We start from the raw sequence: 26,692 nt of genomic DNA, 5'->3' as shown, positions 1-26,692 counted from the left end.
TCTTCGCCCGGGCCCGAACCGGCATTTTATAACTCATCTAAGTTAGAAGCTTTAATCGATTTCCCCCCCCCCCCCAACCCCAAAAACATAGCCCTTTCCCTCTCTAATTTTTCTCGCCTTTGTTCGTCTCTTAACCCTAACCCCCCCTCTTCTTCTTCCCGGCAAAATTTTTCGTTCTTTTTGGCGGAAAATTGATCGAGGAAACAAGAATGCAACATCAGAGATTGAAGCAACAACAACAACAAGCTTTGATGCAGCAAGCTTTGCTTCAGCAACAGTCCCTTTACCATCCTGGTCTCTTAGCTCATCCTCAGGTTCGAGTTCTATTTTTTTTTTTCTGTTTTGGTTCACATTTTTATGATCTACATGTTTTGTTTTGGTCATTTATGTACGTTTGTTGTCGGGTTTTGTTCTTGATCTCCGACTCTCAAGTTATGACCGATTTGGTGCTTTCTGTTGTAGCGGTGTTTTTGTTTTCGTATTTGTTTACTATCTGGAGTTCTGGATGATTGTGAAGAAATGATTTTTCCCTTGTTAAGAGACTGATTGTTTCATTTTTTGTAATGGGTATTCGTATTTTGCTTTCTTAGTTGTGGGCTTCGTGTGGGTGATACTGTCCCTGTTTGGATTAGTTTTTTTTTTTGGAAGAAATTTCTTCTTAACAAGACGAGAAACTGGATCTCTTTTGATGTTCATGGGGCATGGATGATGGTATGATGTGCCATGCAGTGGTTTACTTCTGAGGCCAAAATTTTCCACTCAAGATGTTTATGTTTCATTTTTTCGTTTTTATATTTTTTAATCCGTTCTGGGTTCAGGCAGATTATACTATTTTGTACATTACTCATTGTCTTAGTCGATGATAGCTGACTTCTACCAACCCAGCTGGGCTTTACCAGCTTACATTGTCAATGAAATAAAAGTTCCATATTACGCGATTGCGTGACATTATGAGTGTTTTGGTGACTGGTCTGTGTTTCTCCTGTTATTTCGCTGTTTTCTTTTTTTACTTGTTTGGCCTCTGTCACTCCGATGTACTGATTGAAATACCATCGAGGTTCAGCTTTTCATTGGGGTACATATTTCGTCTAGTCTGTGTGATTGCATCCATTATACTTTATTTGCTTTCTTCCCATTACATAAACATTCGTTTTCTCTTTCACATAATGTTCTAATGGTATATTTTGTTATTTCCATTATGCAGCTTGAACCGATTCCAAGTGGGAACTTACCACCGGGTTTCGATCCAAGTACTTGCCGCAGTGTGTGAGTGAATTTTTAGACGTATTATCCCTTAATGTTACCTCCTTTTTTTTTTGTATGTTTTCTTGCAGTTATTTATCATGTCTTTCTGTCTCAGATATGTCATGATTATCCAACTCTCATACTTAATGTATCTATTATTCCTAAGAGACTGGATCTCTAATCGTTTAATTTCCTGAGCCAATGCTCTTAGATTCTGTCTTCTCCATTCTCAACTAAATTTCTAGATTTTATTATTTTTATTTTTAGTTTATTACTATTTTTAATTTCAATTTTTTACTATATGACTATGGTTGATTACTTATATATCTTTTTTGTATTTTCTTTTTTTTTTCTTTTCCTTTTTAAAATTTTTAGTTTCTTTATTTTTGAGCAAATGCAGGTACGTGGGAAATGTACATACGCAGGTAACAGAACCACTTCTTCAAGAGGTTTTCGGAAGCACAGGCCTTGTTGAAAGCTGCAAGCTTGTCAGAAAGGAGAAGGTTGGTTCACAGAAGCTTGCAATACAAAACCTTTGTTCTAGCTCTATTTTTTTCCCTCATCCAATGGAATAAATCTATTTGTTTATATTACTGTTAATTTCATAATTTTCTATTTACTTCTTGTCTATTAACATCCTTGTTGTCACTGCTTTATGCAGTCATCCTATGGATTTATTCACTATTTTGATCGCAGATCGGCTGCTATGGCCATTCTTTCACTTAATGGAAGGCATTTGTAAGTCTATAACTGAATTTCTCACTTGCCGTTTGTACCTTCGCTTCCTGTCTCATTATGTATGTTGCAGGTTTGGGCAGCCTATCAAAGTAAATTGGGCTTATGCTAGTGGTCAGAGGGAGGACACATCAGGTTTGCTACCCCTTTTGAATCAATGGCTGTGTGTCGCAACTACTAAATAATTTCTTTTATACTCACCAGCTTCTTTTGTGTATAGGTCATTTCAACATCTTTGTGGGGGATCTTAGCCCTGAAGTTACCGATTCTACTTTGTTTGCATGCTTTTCTGTTTTCTCTAGCTGTTCGTAAGCTTCAGCCCCTATAAGCTATTATTTATTTATTTGTTCCCTTTTGAATTTTGAAATGAATTTTTACCATTGGAATAATTTAGTTTGATATACTTTGACAGCTCAAAAGGCCTAATTGAAGTTAGAATTGGTGTGTTGGTAATTTGTCTTTTTTAACCTGCAACATCTGATACGGAGTTCCGTTTGTTTCAGTGATGCCAGAGTTATGTGGGATCAGAAGACTGGGCGGTCCAGGGGATTTGGTTTTGTTTCTTTTCGCAACCAGCAGGTTCAAACAACATCCAATTAAAATATATTATTTTGCCGTAATATCTCTCTTCTTTTCTAAATTATGGGTATTTTCCAGGATGCTCAAAGTGCGATAAACGACCTGACTGGTAAGGACTTAGTTGCCTCTGATAGTTAAATTTCCTGTACTAGAGTATCATTTGGTAAACTAATTAAATCGATGATAAAAGAAAAGCATGTTGATCTCTTGTCTTTTAACTTTAAAAATTGAAGTGGTCTCTTGACCATATTCCCCTATTTCTGACCATATATGGTCTCCTTCAGGTAAGTGGCTTGGAAGTAGACAGATTCGTTGCAACTGGGCAACAAAGGGTGCTGGATCCAATGATGACAAGCAGAGCTCAGATGTGAAAAGCATTGCAGAACTTACAAATGGATCATCTGGTTAGTGTTCATACCCCATGTTTAATGAAATGGCGATTTGTCATTATTTTTCCATTAGAAATCAAGAGTGTAAAATGTCACACTTTTGTTGTTTTGTTTACCCTTGGAATTTTCCTCCAAAACTTCTGACATTTGCTTGAATTTTGACATTTCTGCAGAAGATGGTAAAGAAACTGTTAGTAGTGATGCCCCGGAGAACAATCCTCAGTACACTACTGTTTATGTTGGCAATCTTGCTCCGGAGGTAATTTCTCATTCTTAACTTTGCTATTTTTATTTTTAAATGTTTTAATTTAACGTGCACTGATGATAAAATAACACAATGGAGGAGATATGATACTTAACTTGTCCAGATCTTGCAAGTGTAACATTCGGTTGAGGTTACAGTATAAAACGAAGTTCCTATAATTTACATGGCTCTAGAAGGTTGCTTTGGTTTAGCTTGTAATTTTAGGCCAGAAACTGACATCAACGAATTACTTCTAGAAGGATAATATTGTAGCATTTACTTAGTTGACGTCTGTGATATCTGGATGTGTTGACGTCTGTGATATCTGGATGTTTTTGACACTTAGGATTTTGGATTTTTGAATGATTTTTCCTCATACAGGCCACACAGGTTGATCTTCATCGCCATTTTCATTCTCTTGGGGCTGGTGTGATTGAGGAGGTCCGCATCCAGCGTGATAAGGGCTTTGGTTTTGTTAGATACAGCACTCATGCCGAGGCAGCTTTGGCTATTCAGATGGGGAATACTCAGTCATTTCTTTGTGGCAAACAGATTAAGGTTTCGTTTTCTGCTTTTACACTAAGTTTTAATTTTTTCTTTCGGAACAATTGTTGCACTTTCATTCATAGTGAGACTGATGCATTCTCTAGAAAAACTGTCTTGTGGCATATGGTTGCTACTTTTGCAGTCTTGCGGACTAGAATGGAGCAAGACTAATTTATTCCATCAGTTCAATTTTTCAATTTATATCTGTTGTTTATTATTATGCGAGTCTGGTAAGTGATATGTTTTAAATATTAGTAGATATTATTACTAAGAACATGGTGGGTGTTGGGGGTCACATGGTTAGAAGTAGGGGGAGTTAGGGATCTCAGAGTGGGGAATGATTTTGGGAGGTGTCTAAATATGGGATATGGTAGAGGAACGGCCCTCTCTATTTGCAATATTTTCTAATGTTTTATTATGTTTTCAATCCTAACAAATTGGTATCAGGGTAGGATTCTGGCTATGGACAGTGTGCCAGGAGTTAGTGTTGAAATTGCATAGGTCCTTGACTAATAAAGATGAGCTACAAAGTATGGACCTGTGTGTCCGACAGAGACGTGGCGCTATTAAAACACTATTGATACTTAAATATATTTCTATTACGCATTTTTTTATGTTTGGGAACTAACAAATTATTATTATTTTTGCCAAATATATGAAATGGACCCTAGTTTAGGTATCTCTTTATTTTGCCAAAAAATTTTAAAGCATGTAATTCTACCTTTTCTGGATTTAAATTTTTCGGTTTGGTGAAACATTTGTTTTAAAGCTGATGTATTGTTAAATTTTATTGTTTTATTAACATGTTTGGTAAACATGTGACCTTCCGTTTAGATTTTACACTGCTTATAATTGAACTTGCCCATCCATGAGGTCCATTTCTTCCAAGGGAGGTGTCAGCATGTTCAACATTAGTAAAACAATAATAATCTAATTATGCATCAGCTTTCTACTAACAAGTTTTAACACACTGGAGTAAGATTCATAACTTGTGGAAGACTAATGGTGAAATCAGGGATTACCGAGAAGATTTTGGACCATCGAGTGATTTGTTTAGCTATATGTACCTTTTGCAAATAGCACCAGTTAGTAATGTAAGAATAGTTCCGTAACTCTGTTCTAAGCTGTTTGTGTTCTCTCTTTATGTGCAGTGCTCTTGGGGAAGCAAGCCAACCCCACCTGGAACTATCTCCAACCCGCTTCCTCCGCCTGCAGCAGCTCCGATGGGACTCTCCACAAGTGATCTGTTAGCGTATGAGCGGCAACTGGCGATGAGCAAGATGGGGGGCGTCCACGCCCTTATGCACCCTCAAGCACCACATCCTTTAAAGCAGGCAGCCATGGGGATGGGTGCTGCTGGGTCAAGTCAGGCCATCTATGATGGTGGGTTTCAGAATGTTGCGGCAGCTCAGCAGCTCATGTATTATCAGTGAGGTTGATGAGCGAGGTGTATACAAAAATGGAGTGCTTAGTTCTGTTGAGAGATCTCAATCTTTTTTTTTATCCTTCTCTTTTTCCCCCCTCTTTGTGGAGAGTTTCTGAGCCTTAGTATGATCTTTTTTCTTTTTTCTTTTTATTGTTTCAGTTTTTTTTTACTTTTTTAAATAGCCTGGGAGCTGTGTTTATGGAATGTCATTGTGTACCCGAGTATCTGAATTTATACAAGGATATGAGGATTCTTGGTGGTATTATTTAGGAGACTAGTTGGGTATAGCTTGGTATTTTATTCTTCCTTTTTTTTTTTTTTTTGCCTTTTCTATTTTCTTTTTCATTTTATGTGAAGGTGAAGGGTTTGATGGTGCTTCAAAATATATTTTTATTTTTCTATTGCTTTCAATAGTTTTATGTTATTTCATGCCAGGAACAATGCGACTGATTGTCATATGTAGAGAAAGTTTTGAATCCTTATTTTACTGAACGGATGTTTTTTTCCTCTCCTTGGAGAAGTACTGTTTTTTTTTAAAATACGGCAATAGAATATTTGCAAAATATGCCAACTTTGAATGAGGTTTATTTTGAATGTCCACTGTGGACGTACACCAACTGTTGAGGATGATAGTTTACCTTTGTTTTTTGTTTTTGGACTGCCGTGCGACCATTCAAACAGGAACTGGCTGAAAATCAATTCTCTATAGCAGTCAGATCAAGGGTCCTTTTAACCATGAATCATTCTCTACCTGCTAGGCAGCGGGGTTCATCGAGACTATGGCTTTGTTCTACTTAGAACTCAAGGCAGTTGTACAGCCTATATAATAAATCCTACGTCTTGGTGTAATTTACCACCGTGTATAACACTATTTCTCTTTTTTGTCAAGTATTACAAGGTGCCAATAGATATACAAGATGATAATTTAATCAACATTTGTTGTATTTTGAGAAATTGCATCGGATGACAAAATAAATTATAAGAAAATCATTCATAGCATTTCTTTTTTGTATATTACAAATATGACAAGTAATTAGATATAATAGATGTTATTTGTTACTTTTGCCATTTGTAAAATGTATGACATGAGTCCTATCATCATAATTTTTCTTGCTATTTTTTCAAACGTTCTTTGTACATTTTATACGATGTAAAAAAATTGTTACAAATAGAACAATTAAGTATGTAACAATAGTTTAAACAAATTACTACTATAGTAAAATTTTTCAAAGTCTATTAATGATAGAAGTCTATCACCGATAAACTATAAAAGTGTAAACTTTGCTATATTTTGTTATTTTTTAATAATATTGTTATATACTCAATTGTTATTCCTAAAATTGATATTAACTATAATTGTCCGTCAAACAATTACTAAATCCAAAGGTGACATGTAAAATTTTGAAATTTTAGAACAAGACAAAAATAAATAGGATAAATCGTAAAAACTACTTATAAGGTATAATTGTAGTTGAAATTATATTAGTAAATTTTCAAATTTGAATTTAACCCTCAAACCTATATAAATATTAAAATTAAATTAAATTGGACATTTAAATTTATATTAATATTTGTATAAATTCGAATGTTCAATTTTATCATCATGGGTTTAAATTATATGATCATCGTAAGCTCGAGAGTTTGATCTAACTCTTAGGAAATTGTTGAGGTTCAAGTTTGAACGTTTAAGAGTGTCTTTGCAATTACTGCGATGTTTTTTGCCCTTTGCCTAATAAAATATAATAAACATTGAACTAAAATATATATATATATATATATATATATATATATATATATTATATATATATATATATATATTTTAAATCTCAACACTTTTGGGTTCGGCTATGGAGAATGTTTGACGTCGGTCCGGTTTAATACTTAAACCGGCGCGCCTTTACGGGCGAGGGTTTTATTGCTCCACACTCCCGCGCTTGGGGTTTTCTTCTTCCTCAAATCACCAAAATCCTCTGTGCTTTGAGGGGAAAGCCAAATTCATATTCTACCATGGACGAAGAAATGGACGTTTCTCCCAGCTACTTTGACCCCGAAGACCTCACCATTCGCGAGCGATTTCGTCGGTACAGGTACGTTTGCCGGTTTCCTTTCTATTTGTTGCTTTTTTCGTTTTGGCAATGAGAAAAATTCATCTTCTACTCTGTTTGAAGTCAATTTTAGTTCGGACTTAAGTCATTTCGTAGGTAGTCGTTTGAATTCAGTGTTCTATTTAGTGGGTTTGTAAAAGCAAACAGCAAACTATGTGGTCTTAGTTTGGTTATTGAAACTTGTTTGATTTGAATGCTTTCTAATGCTCTATTTCAACTAAAATAATGGGTGCATTGCTTTTTACTTGGTATATGATCTGTACAGATGGGTGGTATTGATTCAGTGTTTATTGCGTTAATGGGTTATTATATTTGGTTGTGGAATAGAGCTTCTTGGCAGTGTTTGGGTATGCACCTTTTGGATTATATCTTAATATAGAATTGGTACATTATTATTATTATTTTTTAAATGCGTTAATGGGTTATCAAGGATAGCCGGTGTATATCTGCTTTTCGTGCAGCCGTTTGGAAAGATTACATTCCATCCTTTCTTTTGCTATCTATTAAGGAAGAAAACGCACAAGGCACATATCATATCTAATGTGCTAATAATTCTGACGTATTAGTTGTAAGCATCCTCCTTTTAATGTACTTCATAAGCGCTGCTCTTTGTATTCGGTAGATCAGTGACGTTTTGTTATTTTGTTACTTTGACCGGCTGGCCTAAAGTTAATGTATAAATTGGCATTCACCACCCATTAGTTTTGATTATCAATAATAGATCATCTTTAAGTTCTTGGAGCATTTGCATCAAATTTCATATTTGAATTTGGGTATACATTTTTTGTGTTGGACTTTGCCTTGCAATTGCAGCCTTTCTTGATGGAAGCGGGGTCTTCACTTTTTGTTGTATTTACCATTTTTTAAGCAATGCCATACCTGTTGTGAAACTTATGCAGGAAAAGGTTGTCAAACATATCACCTCACAAGGAAGTTTCACCTTCAACAATTAACGAGTCTAGGATTTTGTACGATGGACAAGGTTTCCATAGTCCGACAAATGCTGCACTGCTTCTTGAAAATTTTCAAGAAGAGGCCAAAAGCCTTGTTGGTGATTGTCTGGAAGCAACACCGTTGAAGGAAAGTTCTGCTTCTAAAAGAAGATTATCAATTGATAGCCAGGAAATTTCAGTAGTATCTCTTGGTCCTGATTCGGTTCGACACTCATTGAAGGCTTGCAAGCATGAGAACGACCCATTATCTAATAGTGGAGATACAACTTATAACTTTTTTGCATCTCTTATGGACTCTTCAATTCAAGGTTCTAATTATGTCCAACAAATTTCTTGCTCTTTATGGTTGTCCTCCCTTTGGGTGCGGACTGTTTGAAAAAAATGTACACTTCATGTCTCACTCACTCATGATTTTTTGTCAGGATTGATGTCTATACCAGACTTGATATTAAGATTTGAGAGCTCTTGTCGTATTGTTTCAGAGTCAATAAGGTGCTTTTCTATCTATGGTTCTCATTTGAATTATTTTATAGACATCTAGTTGTTGGTTTCCCCAAATAGTTGGATGAATTACAATATGTTTGTCTCTTTGTAATCTAGTCATCCATTTAGATTTTTTTTGGGGGGATAAGATACAATTCTGTTGATGGTATGGATTCGGTCTTGAAGCTTTTTTGTAACTATTCCCTCGGTCGCACTTTACTTAGTTGGAACCCCTTCTTTTAGCTGGGGTGTTTCTTGTGGGCTTGTTTTTTTGTATGCCCTTGTATTCTTTCGTTTTTTCTCAATGAAAGTTGTTGCTTTTATTAAAGAAAAAGAAACTATGTTGATGGTATAAATTCAAGATAAGGGGGAAGAAAAGTCAAAACCCAAGGTGATATAGTCACATTTAAAGGAAAAAAAAAGAAAAAAAGAGAAAGAAAAGACTCTTCCTAATGGAAGTCAAAACCTAAGGCGAGATTGTTTAAAAGACCGCAGAAAATTTTCTTTGTTGCTGAAGACTGTTGTTTCTGTCAAGCCACATCAACCAAAGAAACACTCTCACAAATTGAAGCCATAAGATCTTCCTATCCTATACCTTTAAGAGGACGAACATCAAGAAATAAGGTAAGAAGGTGGTTGATATTGGGGGGGCAGAGCCATTTGCCACTTGAAAACCCTTATGGGTGTGTTTGGCCTAAGGAGTTTGGAAGTAGGAGTAGGGAATTAGGGAGTTGTGAACTCCACTTCTTGTTTGGCCACAAAAAAAAGCATTGATTTTATACCTTACCAACTTCTTACACTTTAGGCTTCAGGGGTTCGCAACTCTCTAGGTTTCTTAATTCTCTACTTCTCACTATTCAACTTCTTACCCCAAACACCCCCTAAATTTCTAGCAAAAGAGCTCGTTGAGGGAATTACCTTAAGTTCTGAATTTCTTTTAGTTTTAGGCAGCATCCTAGTGATATTGATCTATAGAAAGCGTCTTTTGAAGGATGTGGTTACTAGTTCTATCCTACCGTTGATGAGGCAGAAGATTTGTGCATGCTGAAGACTTGACACAACTGTTGGTTGTTACCAACTCTTTAAGCATATTATCCATTTTTATTGCTGGCAGATTGTTACTATGATTTTGACTATTCTTTGTTCTTTTATGCTAGGTATGGTTCCAACACTCAGCATCGCTTTATTGAAGACAAATTGATGAGGCAGAAGGCTCAATTTCTTGTAGATGAAGCTGCCTCTTGGTCCCTTTTGTGGTACCTGTATGGGAAAGGAAATATCTCTTTTTCCATAACTATGTATAAGTTTTATTTTGTATTTATGTCTACAAATATGTGTTTTCTGTTTTATGCATGTACCTGTGGACCTTGGTTCAATTTTTCTGTCTAAATGGCAATAAATGTGTAGATCTAAATCTTGCTGCATGCATTTGGAATTTTGATTTATTAAAAATTTCCATGTAACTATATTCTTTATGGATGTGAAGCTGGTACATTGACCTGATATGTTTCTAAAGCTTCTTTCTGGCAGTTGATATATTTTTCTGTTCAATTTAGCTAGTATGTGGATGGCTTATCCTCTTCTTGTATTCATAACGTTGAAGGAGGTTAAGTCACCCAGATATATGATACGTGCTGCTATTTGACCTTGGTACTGATATTGTGTCTTGTTCTTGCAGCTACAAAAGAGACGCCTAAAGATCTAATTGTGGTTATGTATTTTTTCGTTCTTTTCTTCCATATTAAAACAGGCAATTTTTATAACATTTGAAATGTTACTTGTGTTCGAATAACTTAAATGAAGCTATCAATTTGTGGCAGTTTCCCCCAACATCGCATTTAGAGGCCTGCCAGTTTGTCTCAGAAGACCATACAGCTCAATTATGTCTTAGAATTGTTGAGTGGCTGGAAGGTTTAGCCTCTAAAGCACTTGATTTGGAAAGCAAGGTGAAGAGTTCTTTTCACAGCTTTACTTGATGATATGCCACCATAAGTCATATCTTATAGTATCGTTGTGATGTGTTTTAAAATTTATGTTGGATTTAATTATGAGTCTCCTGCTCTTGCTTGAGCTATGGTATTTTATGCTAGCTGTCACAGACGTGAAACGTTTTTTAATGTTTATGGTTAACATTGCTAAGCAGACTTACTAAAGTTAAAAACTTCGTCTCTTGAAACTTCATTCAGGCAGTCAAGTGCTTGAGATACTGAAAATCTAAATCTTGGTGACTTGAGAAACTTATCCTAGTGGTAGGGTAGCCAATGTTTTTTGACGTTTTGTATATATTTTTACAGATTCGTGGGTCTCATGTTGGTACATATCTTCCATGTTCTGGAGTTTGGCATAATACTCAGCGGTCTCTCAAGAAAGGGATCTCTAACACAAATGCTATTCATCACTTGGATTTTGATGCTCCAACACGTGAGCATGCTCATCAACTGCCCGATGACAGAGTATGATCTTATTAAGCAAAATTAGGCATTGAATAATATAATTTTATTTTATCGAATCATATTTAAAAAGCTTTTGGTGCCTTGTACTATTCTATTTTCCTTTCTACCACTAGATCTCGTGTAGTAATTATCATCATACATTGGGCGTGTAATTTGGCACATGCATGAGTGTGATTTGGACCCTTTTTTCTTTTTAAATTGATATAAGAAAGATTGACAAACTTATACTGGAAAATAGACACATAGAAGTGGCTTTAGTTTAGAATACAGTATAGTAATTGACTTTTTTCTCAACAGAAACAAGATGAATCTCTTTTAGAAGATGCCTGGACTCTTATAAAAGCTGGGAGAATGAAAGAAGCATGTGATCTCTGCCGGTCAGCTGGACAGGTAAACAAATCTCTGAGAGTAGTTTCTTGCCTTTCAATGCTCCCGTTTATCAACTTTCATCCTGTGATACATCTAATAACATGTTAGCAGCCGTGGAGAGCTGCAACTTTGTGTCCTTTTGGTGGCTTGGAACACTTTCCTTCCATTGATGCCTTGGTAAGGAATGGAAAGAACAGAACTCTACAAGCCATTGAGCTAGAAAGTGGCATTGGCCACCAATGGCGTCTTTGGAAATGGGCTTCTTATTGTGCATCTGAGGTAATCATTATTATTTCATGAGGCACTAGGTTTGTTTTATTTGCTGATTTAAAGTTACCAATATAATTCTTTATGCAATTTTTCATGTGTAACCCTCTATCTGATGGTTGATGGTAATTGATAAATATGTACAATCATAATTGTATGCTTCTGATGAGCTCAATAAAAATCATGGTATTACCGTTTGGAGATGGCCATTGAATAGAAGATGCAGATGCTTTCTATGTTCTTTTTTTCTTCAGTCTTTTCTTTAAATTTCTTTTATTATTACTTCTACTTATACTCTGTGCATTTGTTGAAGAAAATTGCAGAAGTAGATGGTGGGAAGTATGAGGCTGCTGTGTATGCTGTTCAATGTGGAAATTTGAAGCGTGTACTTCCTATATGCCCAGATTGGGAGGTATGCTTGTCACAGTAATCTCTGCAAATTTTAGAATGTTTAACTGAAACTTTTGCGATCTGTCCAATTCACCATTTGGGACGCATACTAACAGAACTTCTCTATGAGTGGTGTGGGGGGTCGATGGGACTTTCTTTCTTTCTTCTCTCTCTCTCTGTCTCTCTCTATTTATATATGTAGTCTTTTCTTGTGGTTATTGATTTACCAATGTTGTCTTTTGTCCGTGTTTGGGTAATTCTCACAAGTGTAAATTGTCTGATCAGATTCTTGTCCTCAAGGAACCTAATATAATGGAAAAGAGTTTTCCCAAGACTTTTTGTGATAACTTTCGATGGTATTGATTTTTTCTATAAAAGCAATTTAGCGCTCTGAGACTATCCATCTGCTTGCAGTCAGCATGCTGGGCAATGGCAAAGTCATGGCTGGATGTTCAAGTAGATCTTGAACTCACTCGTTCCCATGGGAAAATGGATATTTCTAAAAGCATTATGGACACTGTAGATGGAAATCCAGGACAAAGTGATAGAACCTCCCAGGTTTGTGATGGACCAGAAAGTTGGCCACTTCCGGTTTTGAGCCAGCAACCACGCCAAATTTCTGTCCTCCTTCAAAAACTCCATTCAGGGTACGAATACAATATAATATTACTACACCAGTAATGTTATGTTCAAAATGTAAGATCTATTCATTTTTCTGATCCAGTGATATGGTGGATGAAAATGTAAACCGTGGATGCAAAGAGCAGCAGCGGCAAATTCAGGTATTCTATATTTAATTGGAATGATCAAGATAAAATATGACCTAGATAATTTTATGAAATTTTACATTAAATGGTGCAACTAATTCAAATAGGAAACATGTGTGGAAGGGCAAACTTGTTCAAATTATTAATTCTTCCTTTGTGATTGCTGGGTAATTTCATTAGGGATTTTAGTTTGACAGCGCTCTAAGACTCTTCTGTGGCCTGGGTTTGGCTTTGGCCTAGGAAGAGAGTTTTGGCATATGTTTCTAATCGCAACAGGTGTCCTGCTGAAAAGTTTCTCCTCTCATTGGAAATACAAATCTTATATTTGTAAAAACTATAGCTCAGCATCTTTCAACACTTTCCTAAATAATGTTTATTTTTTCTTATAAGAAACGAAGATGGTTTCTCTCTTGGTATTTAACTATGTTGAACCCTGTGGTATCATCAACCTCAGTTCAACGCTGAGTGTGGTGGGAGCTCACCAGTCGGTTCAGCTACTACCACATCAGTCAATTCTCACTCCTGGACTACTAGATTCTTTAGTTTCTTCCTTATTTCCTTTTTGTAAAATTGTTTGAGCTGCAACTCCCATTACCCACATAAACATGCTTTTCTCCAATGCCAGTTCCGACAGGCGACACTCAACTACTTTCTTCCCTAGAGACATCACCAGGGTAGAGTTTTGATACTACAAATCGTCAGTGCATTTTGTACTCATCTCTAGTCGCTGGAGTTCCCAGCTCTACCTTACCGAATCCCTAACTACTTGCACCCCGCTTGATTAAACTTTCCCTTCTCATGAACTAACCTTAGCATTCTGTTATTAATAGACTTTTGCATGTATCTAAAGAAAGCCACACCCTTCCTTTGCTTGCCCACTCACATCTCACGCACCTCCCACCTTCTTAACACGAGTCACGTAATTACCTACATGCACAAACAAATGGGCTCTGCTACTCCTATGAAATAGTTATTCAAGCATTTATTTAATGTTTATTTTTAAACCATAAGTTGTAGGATAGTGCAAATAAACCTAATTCCAGTCTTTTATTTATAATTTACATGATAGGAAATTAATTTGTTGTCCTCTTTCTGTAGCTCTCTCATTAGCAACCCCATTATGATTTTCAGAACAAAGTGTGGATTTTTATGTTATCCTTCTGAATCTGCTATAGAAATTAAAGGAAAAACAATTCCACCTTACATTTTATAATATTTTTTTCCAGATGATCTTGATGCTTGGAGACATTCCTCGTCTTTTGGATCTAATCTGGTCATGGATAGCGCCTTCAGAAGAGGACCAAGATGTTTTCAGGTCATATAATGCTTTGTTATTACATATAAATGTCTATGATTGAGACAGATATGGTTATACTTTCCCCCATTCTTTGCTGCATATTTATTATTGACTAGACGTTTTTTTTTTTATTTAAATTGGTTGGTAATGGAAAATACTGCCAGGGTTAGTAAGAAAGTTTTCTTTCTAAAAAAAATTTATTTATTTAAGGGATAATAGCGTGTATAGACTAGTGTATGAATATGTGAATTCTAATGATTCCTTTCATTATTACTTACAATAAATGCAAGAGTTATTTTGCAATTAAGAAAACTTGAATTTTACTTGTACTAATTTATGTTTCTTTTGAATGACATTCATTGCCAAATAAATCTATTTATTTATTTATTTTTATCAAACAGATGACTTGACTTGAATAGGAAAATAGACTGTAGAAAACCAATGGAGTAACACAATATTCTTGCATTTGATACATTGCATAGAAGGCTCATAACTACATTAATTCTCTAACTCATTTCAAGAACTCTAAGCATTTTTGCTAGAGTGTTGCTGTAATTAATTTTACCATAACTCACAGACTTGAGCTTTTGTGGTGGTCGATGATTTAACATGGTAGAGCAGATGGTTTTGTGTTCAAACCCTTGTCATTGGTATTGGAGTAGGAGGTTATGTGTTCAAAATCAATTATTGATATTGATTTCCACTCATTGGGTCTTCTATAAATTTCAAGCCCACGACGGAGAGAGAGTGCTAAATTGTTTATATAATTTAATTAACATAATCCATAAGTTTAAGCTTTTAAGTAAAACAGTGATTTAATAGTCTCCAATCAACTTATGGATTTTTCCGACTCACAAATTCAATTGAATATTCCTATCTCTTATGCAAGCTTCATAGGTGGGATTTGATGATGGTTTTCCATGCTTGAATGATTCCATCTTATGATTCTGTATAATTTTGTACCCTTACCCATTTGGCCATTTCTGTTAACTGAAGGCTACCTTGATTGGAGGAGTCTACTTCTATCAGAGGGCTACTCAATAATATTTTACTTATATGACAACTATCATGGGTTGACCTAATAGTAAAAAAGGAGACATAGCCTCAATAACTAACTAATAGGTCATGAGTTCAATCTATGTTGACCATCTATCTATGAATTAATTTTCTACGAGTTTCTTTAACACCCAAATGTTGTAGGGTGCATTAGATTAGTTGACGCGTGTGTAAGTTGGTCTAGACACTCACAGATATATGAAAAAAATAGCATTTATGACTCACCACCTAAATTTCTTATAAATTTTTCTCTTTCGTTCTATACTTCTTATTCTAGCATTTCAAAGTGCATGTTACTAAAGTTTTAAGTACCAAGGGAAATAGCAGGTTTATATGCTTGCTGTCTCATGCATTTTATTGAATTATAATTGCATATTGGATTTTGTTAGGCCTCATGGTGATCCACAAATGATTCGATTTGGTGCTCATTTAGTGCTCGTGCTTCGATTTTTGCTTGCTGAAGAAATGAAAGATATCTTCAGAGAGAAGATCATGAATGTTGGCGATCTTATTTTACACATGTAGGTAAAAGGCCCATTCTTGTTTTAGATGACAAAATAGAATATTTAGGTAAAAGGAGAGTAGAGAGATTATAGACGTGGGAGGAAATTTGTTTTCATATTTGCTGTTGGCTGTTGGGCTGCCACTCTTATATATTTTTATGATTTTCTTTTAGTATAACGGGGTATGAGAATCTATTTATTTATTTATTCTAGTAACAAACTGTTTTTTCATTGAGAAAAATGAAAGAATTTTTAAATCTGCTGATCCTAAATATTCTTGTAAGCATTCCAATTGTTTTGAACTTTTGATTATAGTTAATTCTGAAGCTATCTAATCATCTCGTCGTTCCATTTTTTTAAATCTCCAATTAAGTTCCTGATCTTGAGTTTGATAGAGTATGTGACGAGGATATAATTTCCAGTCAATAGATAATTTACTGTGAATTTCAGGTATGCCATGTTTCTCTTCTCGATGCAACATGAGGAGCTGGTTGGTGTATATGCTTCTCAGCTAGCAAGCCATCGATGCATTGATCTCTTTGTGCACATGATGGAACTTAGGCTCAATAGCAGGTGACTGAAATCCTTACGGTTGAAATAGTTTTGACTTTTTATTCTGCATGGTACACGATAGTGCATATGGATTAGAGGTTCTTTATATGGTTTTATATCTACCTTTAAGAAGGGGTTGCTGGTTCTTTGGTTAATTTAATTTGGCTTTTAATGCCAATGTTCTTAACAAGAGGACCTTAATTCTTTTTAATATTATTTTATTTTAATTTTTGGTAGATGTTAGAAGTCATACAGTCTATGTTGGATCTCAAAATGTTTTGCAATACTATCATCTCATTTATTCACGTTTCCAGTTTCCTGATTTGGCATCATCGTATGTGAAGAGGTCCAAATAGGTTTTTAAGTGTTTGGTACAATTCCGTGAAAGCAATACTGATGCATGTGCGGAGAGAGAGATGGCTGCTAGAGTTGATTAATAATAATAAAATAATAACAATAATAATGTCATGGTGATGACAACGTCAACGATAAAGACAAAAGTGAAAATGAAGATGACGGTGGAACAAATATTTCCCATGTCTGCATCTTATAGTGCGTATTATTTATGAAGACCACAGAATAACTGATCACTTGAAAGAGTATTGTATATGAATCATGGGAAAGACTAATAATGATAAAAAAAAAAAAAATCAAAAGTGAAACCGACGGTTACTTAAATACCTTTTCAAGGTAGATTAACATTTACTAGCTGGTCTTGCTGCATTTTCTGCTGTATTTTCGGGAATAAAGGTATACTGCAACTTGAGTCTCCTGATTAGTCAACAATCTTGCAATGCCTAGTCTCTCTTGAACAAGGGGAATTTGCCTCTCAGGGGATTGTATTCACGTGTTCTACGGTTTAACACATGTGTATACATGTTCTCTTTTTGCTTTTTCACAGCGTGCAAGTCAAGTATAAGATCTTTCTCGCCGCTATTGAATATTTACCATTTTCTCCTGACCATGACTCAAAGGGCAGTTTTGAAGAGATTATCGAAAGGTGTTTATGCATTTACTTGATTTAATACTTGCACATTCAAGCCTGAAATTCACCAGAGCTGATTTTGTTTATAATTGTTACTTGTTTATGTGATGTATTGAACAGTGTATTATTAAGATCTCGGGAGACCAAAATTGGTAGTTCTGATAAGTTATCAGATGCTGTAGAACAACACCGCCTGCAGAGTCTTCAGAAAGCTATGGTTGTCCAGTGGCTCTGCTTTACCCCTCCTTCCACAATTGCTAATGTCAAAGATGTTAGCACCAAACTTCTTCTCCGAGCACTGGCACATAGGTAATAACAGTAGGATTTGTTAACCAAGTATTATTTTTATTGAAAGCAATTAACAACAACCCGAGACTTACGTGGAAACCCGAGAACCGGGAGAAAAACCACGATACTTTAGTTTTTATTATTTTTCTTATGAACAAAAACAATAGGTACAAAGGGAGTATAAATAGAGTACAATAGGAATAAGAAAGGAAAAGATTTAGGAAATATTTAGGAAATAAAATCTTATATTTTATTTTTTCCAAAAGTACTAATTCTAACACTCCCCCTCAAGTTGGGAGGTAAATATCAATGAGTCCCAACTTGCTAACGCAAAGGTCGAAGTGTGGTCGGAGAAGCCCCTTGGTAAGAACATCAGCAATCTGTTGGCTTGAAGGAATGTACGGAATGCATATGCTTCCACTGTCAAGTCTTTCTTTGATGAAATGCCGATCAATCTCAACATGTTTAGTTCTATCATGTTGCACTGGGTTGTTAGCAATACTAATAGCGGCTTTATTATCACAAAAAAGCTTCAATGGTGTCTCACATTCCTGATGAAGATCTGACAAGACTTTCTGGAGCCAAATTTCCTCACATATTCCCAGACTCATAGCTCTGTATTCAGCCTCAGCACTGCTCCTGGCCACAACACTTTGCTTCTTACTCCTCCAAGTTACAAGATTGCCCCAAACAAAGGTACAATAACCGGATGTAGACTTTCTATCAATAACAGATCCTGCCCAATCTGAGTCAGTATATGCCTCAATGGTCTTTCTATTTGTTTTTCTAAACATCAACCCTTTACCAGGTGTATTTTTCAAGTATCTCAGGATTCTGTTAACAGCTTCCATATGTTTCTCATAGGGAGCCTGCATAAACTGGCTGACAACACTCACAGCAAAGGAAATATCCGGACGAGTATGGGATAAGTAAATTAATTTACCTACAAGGCGCTGATATTGTTCTTTATCAACTGGAACTTGATCATCAGAGTTTCCTAGTTTACAGTTGAATTCAATAGGAGTATCAGCAGGACGACATCCCAACATACCTGTCTCGGTTAGCAAATCAAGGGTGTATTTTCTCTGAGACACGGAAATACCTTCTTTTGATCTAGCCACCTCCATTCCAAGGAAATATTTCAGATTTCCCAAGTCTTTGATTTCAAATTCATCACCCATTCTCTGCTTTAGTTGACTGATTTCTGTTTGATCATCTCCAGTCAAAACAATGTCATCCACATAAACAATTAGAATAGCTATCTTTCCTGTTTTGGAAGCCTTTGTAAATAAAGTATGGTCAGAGTGCCCTTGACTGTACCCTTGGGACTTGACAAAGGTAGTGAATCTGTCAAACCATGCTCTCGGAGACTGTTTCAGACCATATAGAGATTTTTGGAGTTTACACACCTCCTGACCAAATTGGGCTTCAAATCCTGGTGGGGGGCTCATGTAGACTTCCTCCACAAGGTCTCCATTCAAAAAAGCATTCTTAACATCCAGCTGGTATAGAGGCCAATCTTTGTTCACAGCAACAGATAGCAGGACTCTAACAGTATTCAATTTAGCAACTGGAGAAAAAGTTTCCGAATAGTCAATACCATAGGTTTGAGTGAACCCCTTTGCAACTAACCTTGCCTTGTGTCTATCAAGCGTACCATCTGCTTTGTATTTGAGAGAGAATACCCATTTGCATCCTACAGTTTTATGTCCCTTGGGTAGAGCACAGATCTCCCAAGTTCTATTCTTTTCGAGAGCCTTCATCTCTTCCATAACAGCATTCTTCCATTCAGGACACTCTAGAGCAGTGTAGATATTTTTCGGTATTATGGTAGAGTCAAGGTTTGCTGTAAATGCTCTAAACTGTGGAGAGAGATTATCATAGGAAACATAGTTGCAAATGGGATGTTTAGTGCATGATCTGGTACCTTTTCTCAATGCAATTGGAATGTCAAGAGAGGGATCATACTCATCAAGTTTTCTTGTATGACCCTGTTCAGCTTCATCGTTACTGGTTTCTATTCTCACCTCAGTCTCATCATCACGGTTCTTTTCTTCCATATTTTCAAGAACAGCAACATCAGACTTGTCATTCTCACTCATTGTATTATTAGTACAAGGTTTTGTAGGGTTTTCCATACCTTGGTCTCGAGGAGGTTCGAAATTTTGGACTGGAGCCGGCGGTTGACTAGTAGGGGACCCAACTTCCTTTCTGAGATTCCTCCTGTAATATGTTTTCCAGGGAACTTGGTTTGTGGGTAAGATTATGGGATGAGGATCAATGTCAGACACGGTAATAAGAGTAGGTTCAATAAATTCAAAGGTGTTGTTAGACTCTTCACTCACATTCTCCCCCTGAAGATGGCTAACAGGAAAGTATGGTCGGTTTTCACAGAAAGTAACGTCCATAGTGACAAAATATTTCCTAGACGGCGGGTGAAAACATTTATAACCGTGTTGGTGAAGGGGATACCCAACAAACACACAGGCCTGAGCCCGAGGGGTAAATTTGGTCTGATTAGGGCCGAAATTATGGACATAGGCGGTGCACCCAAACACACGAAGAGGAACCTCAGAAACAAGACGAGTAGAGGGGTAAGACTCCTTAAGACAATCTAAGGGAGTCTGAAGGTGGAGGATACGAGAAGGCATTCTATTGATTAAGTGAGCAGCTGTAAGAATAGCATCTCCCCACAGATATGATGGAAGGGAAGTGGAAAGCATAAGTGAGCGGGCTACTTCCACAAGGTGTCGGTTTTTTCGTTCGGCCACTCCATTTTGTTGAGGAGTGTAGGCACATGAGGTTTGGTGAACAATCCCCTTGGAGGCTAGAAATTCACTAAGGTTATGGTTTTGGAATTCCCGACCATTATCACTTCGAAGAATTGCAATTTTTGTATGAAATTGTGTTTTGATAGTATGATAGAAGTTTTGGAAAATGGATGGAACCTCGGATTTATCTGAGATAAGGTAGACCCAGGTGAGACGGGTATGGTCATCAATGAAAGTTACAAACCACCGCTTTCCCGAGGAGGTGGTGACCTTGGAAGGACCCCAAACGTCACTATGGATGAGGTTAAATGGTTGTGTAGGTTTATATGGTTGTGAGGGAAAAGAGACTCGATGTTGTTTTGCCCGGATACACACATCACAAGATAGAGAAGAGACATCAACTTTAGAAAAAAGGTGGGGAAATAAATGTTGCATATATGTAAAGTTTGGGTGGCCCAGTCGAAAATGCCACAACATACAGTCTTGTTCAGAAGTGCTAAAGTAGGATGACAGTAAACTAACCCTAGACAAACTACTACATGAGGTATCATCATCAAGGATGTAAAGTCCCCTGCTATGCCGGGCAGTGCCAATCGTCCTCCCCGAGCTCATGTCCTGAAAATAAACCGATTCAGGTAAGAAGATAGCTTTACAATGCAACTCACGAGTGATCTTGCTTATAGATAACAAATTGTAAGACAGTTTAGGGACATGCAAAACATTCTGGAGAGCAAAACCGTCAAAGGGAACTATTTGTCCTTTGCCAGCGATCGGAGCTAGAGAGCCATCGGCTATTCGGATTTTTTCATTACCGGCACACGGGGCATATGAGATAAAGTGTTCTGAAGAACCTGTCAAGTGATCTGTAGCCCCCGAGTCTAAGATCCAGGGATTCTTCCCATCAACGCTAATAAGCCCAAGGGACTGAGGCATACCTGACTGAGCAATGGCACCCAGAGTAGGAGTCTTGGTCTGGCTCACAGTAGGATCAGTTGATTGAGAAGTGCTAGCAGGTGTAGTCTCACTAATGTAGGCACGTCCTGAGTTCTGTTTCTCGTTGGAGGACCGTTTCTTACCTCCTGGGGGACGACCGTGGAGTTTCCAACACTGATCCTTGGTGTGCCATTGTTTCTTGCAGTGCTCACACACAGGAATTGACTTCCCATTATTCTTGTCACTGTCATGATTTGAGGACCGAGCGCTAAAGGCTGCGGAGTCAATGGTAGGGGTAGTCAATACACCCATGGCATTAGTGCGATCCTCTTCCAGGCGGACTTCAAAACAAACTTCCATTAGGGAGGGAAGAGGTCTTTGTCCGAGTATACGACCACAAACATTATCAAATTTGGGATTAAGTCCTGCAAGGAAGTCATAAACACGGTCAGCCTCTTCAAGTTTAGCATATTGTGTACTGTCATTTGGTGTGTCCCAAACTGTCTCTCTGCACAAATCCATCTCTTGCCAGAGGAGAGAGAGCTTGTTAAAATAGGTAGTTACGTCCAAGGTCCCTTGTTTGCAATTATGGACCTGTTTTCGCAGTGTATATAACCGAGAGGCATTCTGTCGTTTCGAGTAAAGGGTCTGAGTTGTATCCCACAAATCTTTTGCTGTGGCTGCATATAGTAAAGGCTTGCCGATCTGTGGTTCCATACTATTAATCAGCATGGACCGAATAAATGAGTCCTCTCCTTTCCAGAGTCGTTCCAAGGCGTCTCCCGGTGGAGGACGTACAGTCTCTCCAGTTAAGAATCCGAACTGGTATCGACCTTCGAGGAACATCTTTATTGATTGGGACCAAGAAAAATAATTTTGACCATTTAATTTTTCGCCTGAAAAATTCCCTGTAGACGAACCCAAAGAGCCAGTTATATAATTTGACTGTGAATTAGGGAACGAAGTTACCGGGTTCTTGGAATACATCGGCAACTCGGTTGGTTTGGAATGCGTTGAAGATTCGCCCGCTTCAATGTCCGATCTGTTTTGGGGTTGATCAATTCCGTTACCAGAAAACAGCGGTTGCTGTAAAGGGTCAACGTACAGCTGCTGCTTACTGTACTGATTTGACAAATTTACGGTTGAGGGATGCTGTCCGGAGCTCGTAGACGGCGCATGAGGATGCGGATGGCCGGAAGGGTTTGACGGCTGGACATCCGACGGTGCGTAGAAGGGAACGGGATGGGCGGTGACGTGAAACGGCGGCGGCGCGTGGGCCCACGCGCCGGACACGAGCGGCGCGTGAATCAACTTCTGGTCAGACGGCGGCGCGTACGGCTGCGGAACCACTCCCGTTGGGTAGATCGGCGGTTTCTGTAGGTTCTGGAGCAGTTTCTCCATGGCGGCGGCGACGGCGGCGTCCACGGCGGCGGCGATTCCGGCGGCGGCGGCGGCGGCGGCGGCGACGGGTTCAGTTTCGATCTGGGTTTCTCCTAGGTTATTTTCTAGGGTTTCGTTATTGCTTTGCTCTGATACCATATTGAAAGCAATTAACAACAACCCGAGACTTACGTGGAAACCCGAGAACCGGGAGAAAAACCACGATACTTTAGTTTTTATTATTTTTCTTATGAACAAAAACAATAGGTACAAAGGGAGTATAAATAGAGTACAATAGGAATAAGAAAGGAAAAGATTTAGGAAATATTTAGGAAATAAAATCTTATATTTTATTTTTTCCAAAAGTACTAATTCTAACAATTTTGGCGACCAAATGTAGTAGAGGTAGGAAACTGTTTGAAAACATGAGGGCTTTTGAAATGAGGTGTCTTGGGGGAGCATAGCTTCTAGGTACACTTTCTGAAACACTGACTACACCATATCGTGACAATTATGAATGTTGATTGGACCATTCAAATCTGGGGTGATGCTCTTTATGCTTTATTGGAGTTTCATTTGACTTTGAAGTTAATTGATAGTGCAATATTTATATATATATGGAGTAATGAAGTAACACTGATCTCTTGAACTTGCTGTATACTAGTCCAACCATCCAAGTGTAGGCTGAGTCGTTATTTTATTAACTGCATGCCTACGTTGTGCTGATGTTTGATCTGGTCTATTGTTAATGCACACAGATATATGCATATACTACTGTTTCTTACAGCTTTTGAATTTCAATCACTTGTTGTTTTATAGCAATATCTTGTTCAGAGAGTTTGCTCTGATATCCATGTGGAGAATTCCTTCAATGCCTAATGGTGCACACAAGTTACTTAGTCTTCTTGCTGAACCTTTGAGGCAGCATTCAGAAACATTTAGTGCGTTGGAGGATAATGGCGTTCTGGAGAACTTAAAAGAGTTCCAGGATTGGGTATGCTATCCAATTCTTGTAATTAAATGTTGGTTCTCGTTACTGCCTTACATGTTTTGATTATTGATTAGTTTTCATCTAATAGAACTTTTATCTTCATTAGAGTGAATATTTCTCCTGTGATGCAACATATCGCAACTGGCTCAAAATTGAGTTGGAGAATAATGAAGTGCCTTCCATGAATCTCTCATTGGAAGAAAAACAAAGATCCATTGTAGCTGCTAATGAGGCACTCGATTCCTCACTTTCATTATTACTTAGTACGATTTATCTATTCTTTTTCCTAATTCATAATTAATAGCGCCAGGTACTACTCATGGTTTTCTCTACTCACAATCTTTCTGCAAATAATTTTTCTTTCCTTAGGGAAAGAAAGTCCATGGTTAGGATTTGCAGAAGATCACCTCTTTGAGTCAATGGAGCCTGTCTATCTTGAGTTGCATGCCACTGTGATGCTCTGTTTACCTTCTGGAGAATGTTTGTGCCCTGAAGCTGCCACGTGCACAACCTTAACAAGTGCCCTTTACTCTTCAGTTACTGAGGAGATCATATTAAATCGGCAACTTGTGGTATGTTCCTTAATTGATCTATTATAATCTTCTATTATTTTTTTTGAATAAGAAACAGAGATAAATTATTGTTTATTATCATCATCATTGTTATTATGTTTTTTTGTGATGTAATGTATCAGTTCGATGGTGCATTCCTTTTTTTTTTTTTTCATTGCTTTAGATGGTCTCTGAACCTGATATCTGCCTTTTTAGATCACAGCCTATAGTACTTTGTACTCGAGATGGCTTAGTAGGGTACCCGCCCTTTGAAATTTTAAATTTGAACTTATGCAATGGGGTCAGGTTTGGCCTGGCTGATGGAAGGAGAATGGGATGCCTAATTGTGATTTGTTGATTGTTCGTTATCATTTTTTTGTCACACAGGTTTATCATATATTATAGTCTTTTCATCTATACAAACATTCTACATATTTTATAATCTTTTCATTTATACAGATATATCCTCATTTCTTATTAGGAAAAGGGGGAAAAAACTTGTCAAATTAAAAAAAAATTGCATGTACTTTCAAATATGCAGGTGAATGTCTCCATTGCATCAGGGGAAGGTTTCTGTATTGAGATTGTGCTTCGCTGTTTAGCAGCACCCGGCGATGGGCTTGGGCATCGTGAAGTTAATGATGGTGGCATTCTTAGTGGTATCATGGCAGCTGGATTCAAAGGTGAGTAGTAGTATTACACCCGCAGGTTCAGTATCCTACTTATCAGTCACTAATTGCTATTCTGTTGAAATTTAATAAAGGCGAGGGTTGGTTCTTGTGGCCTTCGAAATGATGAAATCTGAGGAAATCTGGACCTCTCTTAGTTCTTCCCTCCACCTCTTAACAGAAACAAAAGGTTACTGAGCAAGTTATGACTTTTATACATTGTAGGTGAGCTTCGCGGTTTTCAAGCTGGAGTCACTTTGGAGGTCTTGCGTTTAGATGCATTGTATTCAAATGAAGATGGTTCACTAAAAGACCCGGCAGCATATATTGTGCAAGGCCTATGTCGGTGGTGCTGCCTTCCAGAAGTTATTCTTCGATGCATGCAGGTAAATTTCTTTGAGGCGAATGATGTTTGTATTAGAGCTGCTTTTTACTTCTATCTATACTCAAGCAGGCATTTGCTTTTCATTAATGATATGGAGTACTCTCCCTCTCTAAATAGTAAAAACCGTTTTCGATTAGCCTGGTAAAAATAAAATAAATGGACTTAGAGGCAATAGGTTCAGTGAATTGTTTCTTAAAGAAAAAAAAAAGAAAAAAAAAAGTGGAGGAGGAGCATCAGGATATGTGTATATTGATACCTTTTGCCTAGACTATTCTTGAAAATTGGAGGATGAGATATTCAACAAGGCAAAATTTGGACTCTTTCCATACTTTTGAACCAGTTAATAATTACTCAGCCTCGTTTTTATTACCTTATTTTCAGGTTTCTGTGGCTCTGATGGAGCTGGGATTCGAACCCAAATGCCATGATAATTTGATCGAACTCGTTGGGAACTCTGAATCTGGATTTTCTGATTTGTTCAGCGAGCAACAATTCGAGGTATCTCTCGATTAACGTTATCATAATAAAAGCAATCTGGTAACTGATGTTGGCCTTCTGCCAGTTTTTACTGTGGATTTATTCTCACCGAAAAATTTAGTGAAAGACAAACAAGAGTGTAATTGAAATGCTCTAGAAACAACACCATTGAACTAAAAATTAAAAACATTAACAATATTTGAAACAAACAAAACGCTGCCATTTAATGAGTTTCTTTACTATTTATCTGTTTTTCTTCTCTCAAACTTATCGGGGATTCTGCCTTTATCAAAATTTTATGAGGCTTTGATAATGCATTCTGAATTGCAGGAATTTTTGATACTCGAGAGAGAATATACATTACGCAAAATGGAGGTTGGAGAGCTTTCTTCTTGATTTTGTTATGTCGATCTGATGTTAAATCTTTTCGGAGCAAAAGCATTGAGATAGTTTCATCGACCCTCTATTGTTATTTGTTCTGAATAGTATTTGGATTAAAAATTCGTTTGATTTTTGGTTTTTAGTTTACTAGACTGTAAACAGATTATTATTTATTGTTGTGAATGAAATATCTGATTGAAAAAAGTGTTAGGTTACATTTCAAATTTGAAACAAATTTACTGAGGTTTTGATTTAGCAACCATTTGATTATAAACATCTTTTCACTAAATTTATTGGTCTATTATCTACTTATATACTAACGTTTCAAAACTAATCCAAAGTAGAAAAAGAGTAGTGTTTGAGAACTCTTACTTTTTAGAATTTGATTAAGAATTCTAACTATTTTACCTAAGAAAGATGATGAAACTATAGTTAAAAATTTCAAGGAGATGAGTTAACTTTTAAAAATTGAAAACCGAATAATTACTCTGACGTAAGCGATTGGAATAGAAATTATTTCAAA

The 26,692-nt window shown here is 37.0% G+C and overlaps 2 protein-coding genes across 4 annotated transcripts; both read left to right on the top strand.

The window, feature by feature from the left end:
- Nucleotides 1–55: 55 nt before the first annotated feature.
- LOC103500672 (oligouridylate-binding protein 1B-like) lies at nt 56–5,429 on the top strand. The gene is made up of 12 exons (XM_008464054.3): nt 56–314; nt 1,205–1,266; nt 1,646–1,748; nt 1,907–1,983; nt 2,054–2,115; nt 2,201–2,288; nt 2,484–2,559; nt 2,638–2,668; nt 2,844–2,963; nt 3,122–3,207; nt 3,574–3,750; nt 4,890–5,429. The coding sequence occupies exons 1-12, from the start codon at nt 210–212 to the stop codon at nt 5,169–5,171; spliced, it is 1,269 nt and encodes a 422-aa protein (XP_008462276.1). The 5' UTR covers nt 56–209; the 3' UTR covers nt 5,172–5,429.
- Nucleotides 5,430–7,082: 1,653 nt separating this feature from the next.
- On the top strand, nt 7,083–26,424 carry LOC103500671 (nuclear pore complex protein NUP107). 3 transcript variants are annotated; one of them, XM_008464051.3, is made up of 24 exons: nt 7,083–7,251; nt 8,169–8,530; nt 8,645–8,714; nt 9,863–9,978; nt 10,384–10,415; nt 10,526–10,651; nt 11,000–11,158; nt 11,456–11,548; nt 11,639–11,806; nt 12,108–12,206; nt 12,599–12,831; nt 12,909–12,966; nt 14,178–14,266; nt 15,694–15,825; nt 16,258–16,380; nt 17,261–17,359; nt 17,465–17,653; nt 23,536–23,710; nt 23,814–23,970; nt 24,077–24,279; nt 24,800–24,941; nt 25,152–25,312; nt 25,693–25,809; nt 26,119–26,424. In XM_008464051.3, the coding sequence occupies exons 1-24, from the start codon at nt 7,172–7,174 to the stop codon at nt 26,182–26,184; spliced, it is 3,249 nt and encodes a 1,082-aa protein (XP_008462273.1). In that variant the 5' UTR covers nt 7,083–7,171; the 3' UTR covers nt 26,185–26,424. The 3 variants fall into 3 exon arrangements, with proteins under 3 accessions (XP_008462273.1, XP_050947548.1, XP_050947545.1); XM_051091591.1 differs by lacking the exons at nt 7,083–7,251; nt 8,169–8,530; nt 8,645–8,714 and adding exons at nt 9,121–9,329; nt 9,697–9,772; XM_051091588.1 differs by lacking the exons at nt 7,083–7,251; nt 8,169–8,530; nt 8,645–8,714 and adding an exon at nt 9,639–9,772.
- Nucleotides 26,425–26,692: the final 268 nt, after the last annotated feature.

This window comes from Cucumis melo, chromosome 1, assembly GCF_025177605.1.
Source record: "Cucumis melo cultivar AY chromosome 1, USDA_Cmelo_AY_1.0, whole genome shotgun sequence".
Taxonomy (NCBI): Eukaryota; Viridiplantae; Streptophyta; class Magnoliopsida; order Cucurbitales; family Cucurbitaceae; genus Cucumis; species Cucumis melo.
The sequence above is the reverse complement of the archived record's forward strand: the minus strand, read 5'-3'. Positions and strand labels throughout refer to the sequence as shown.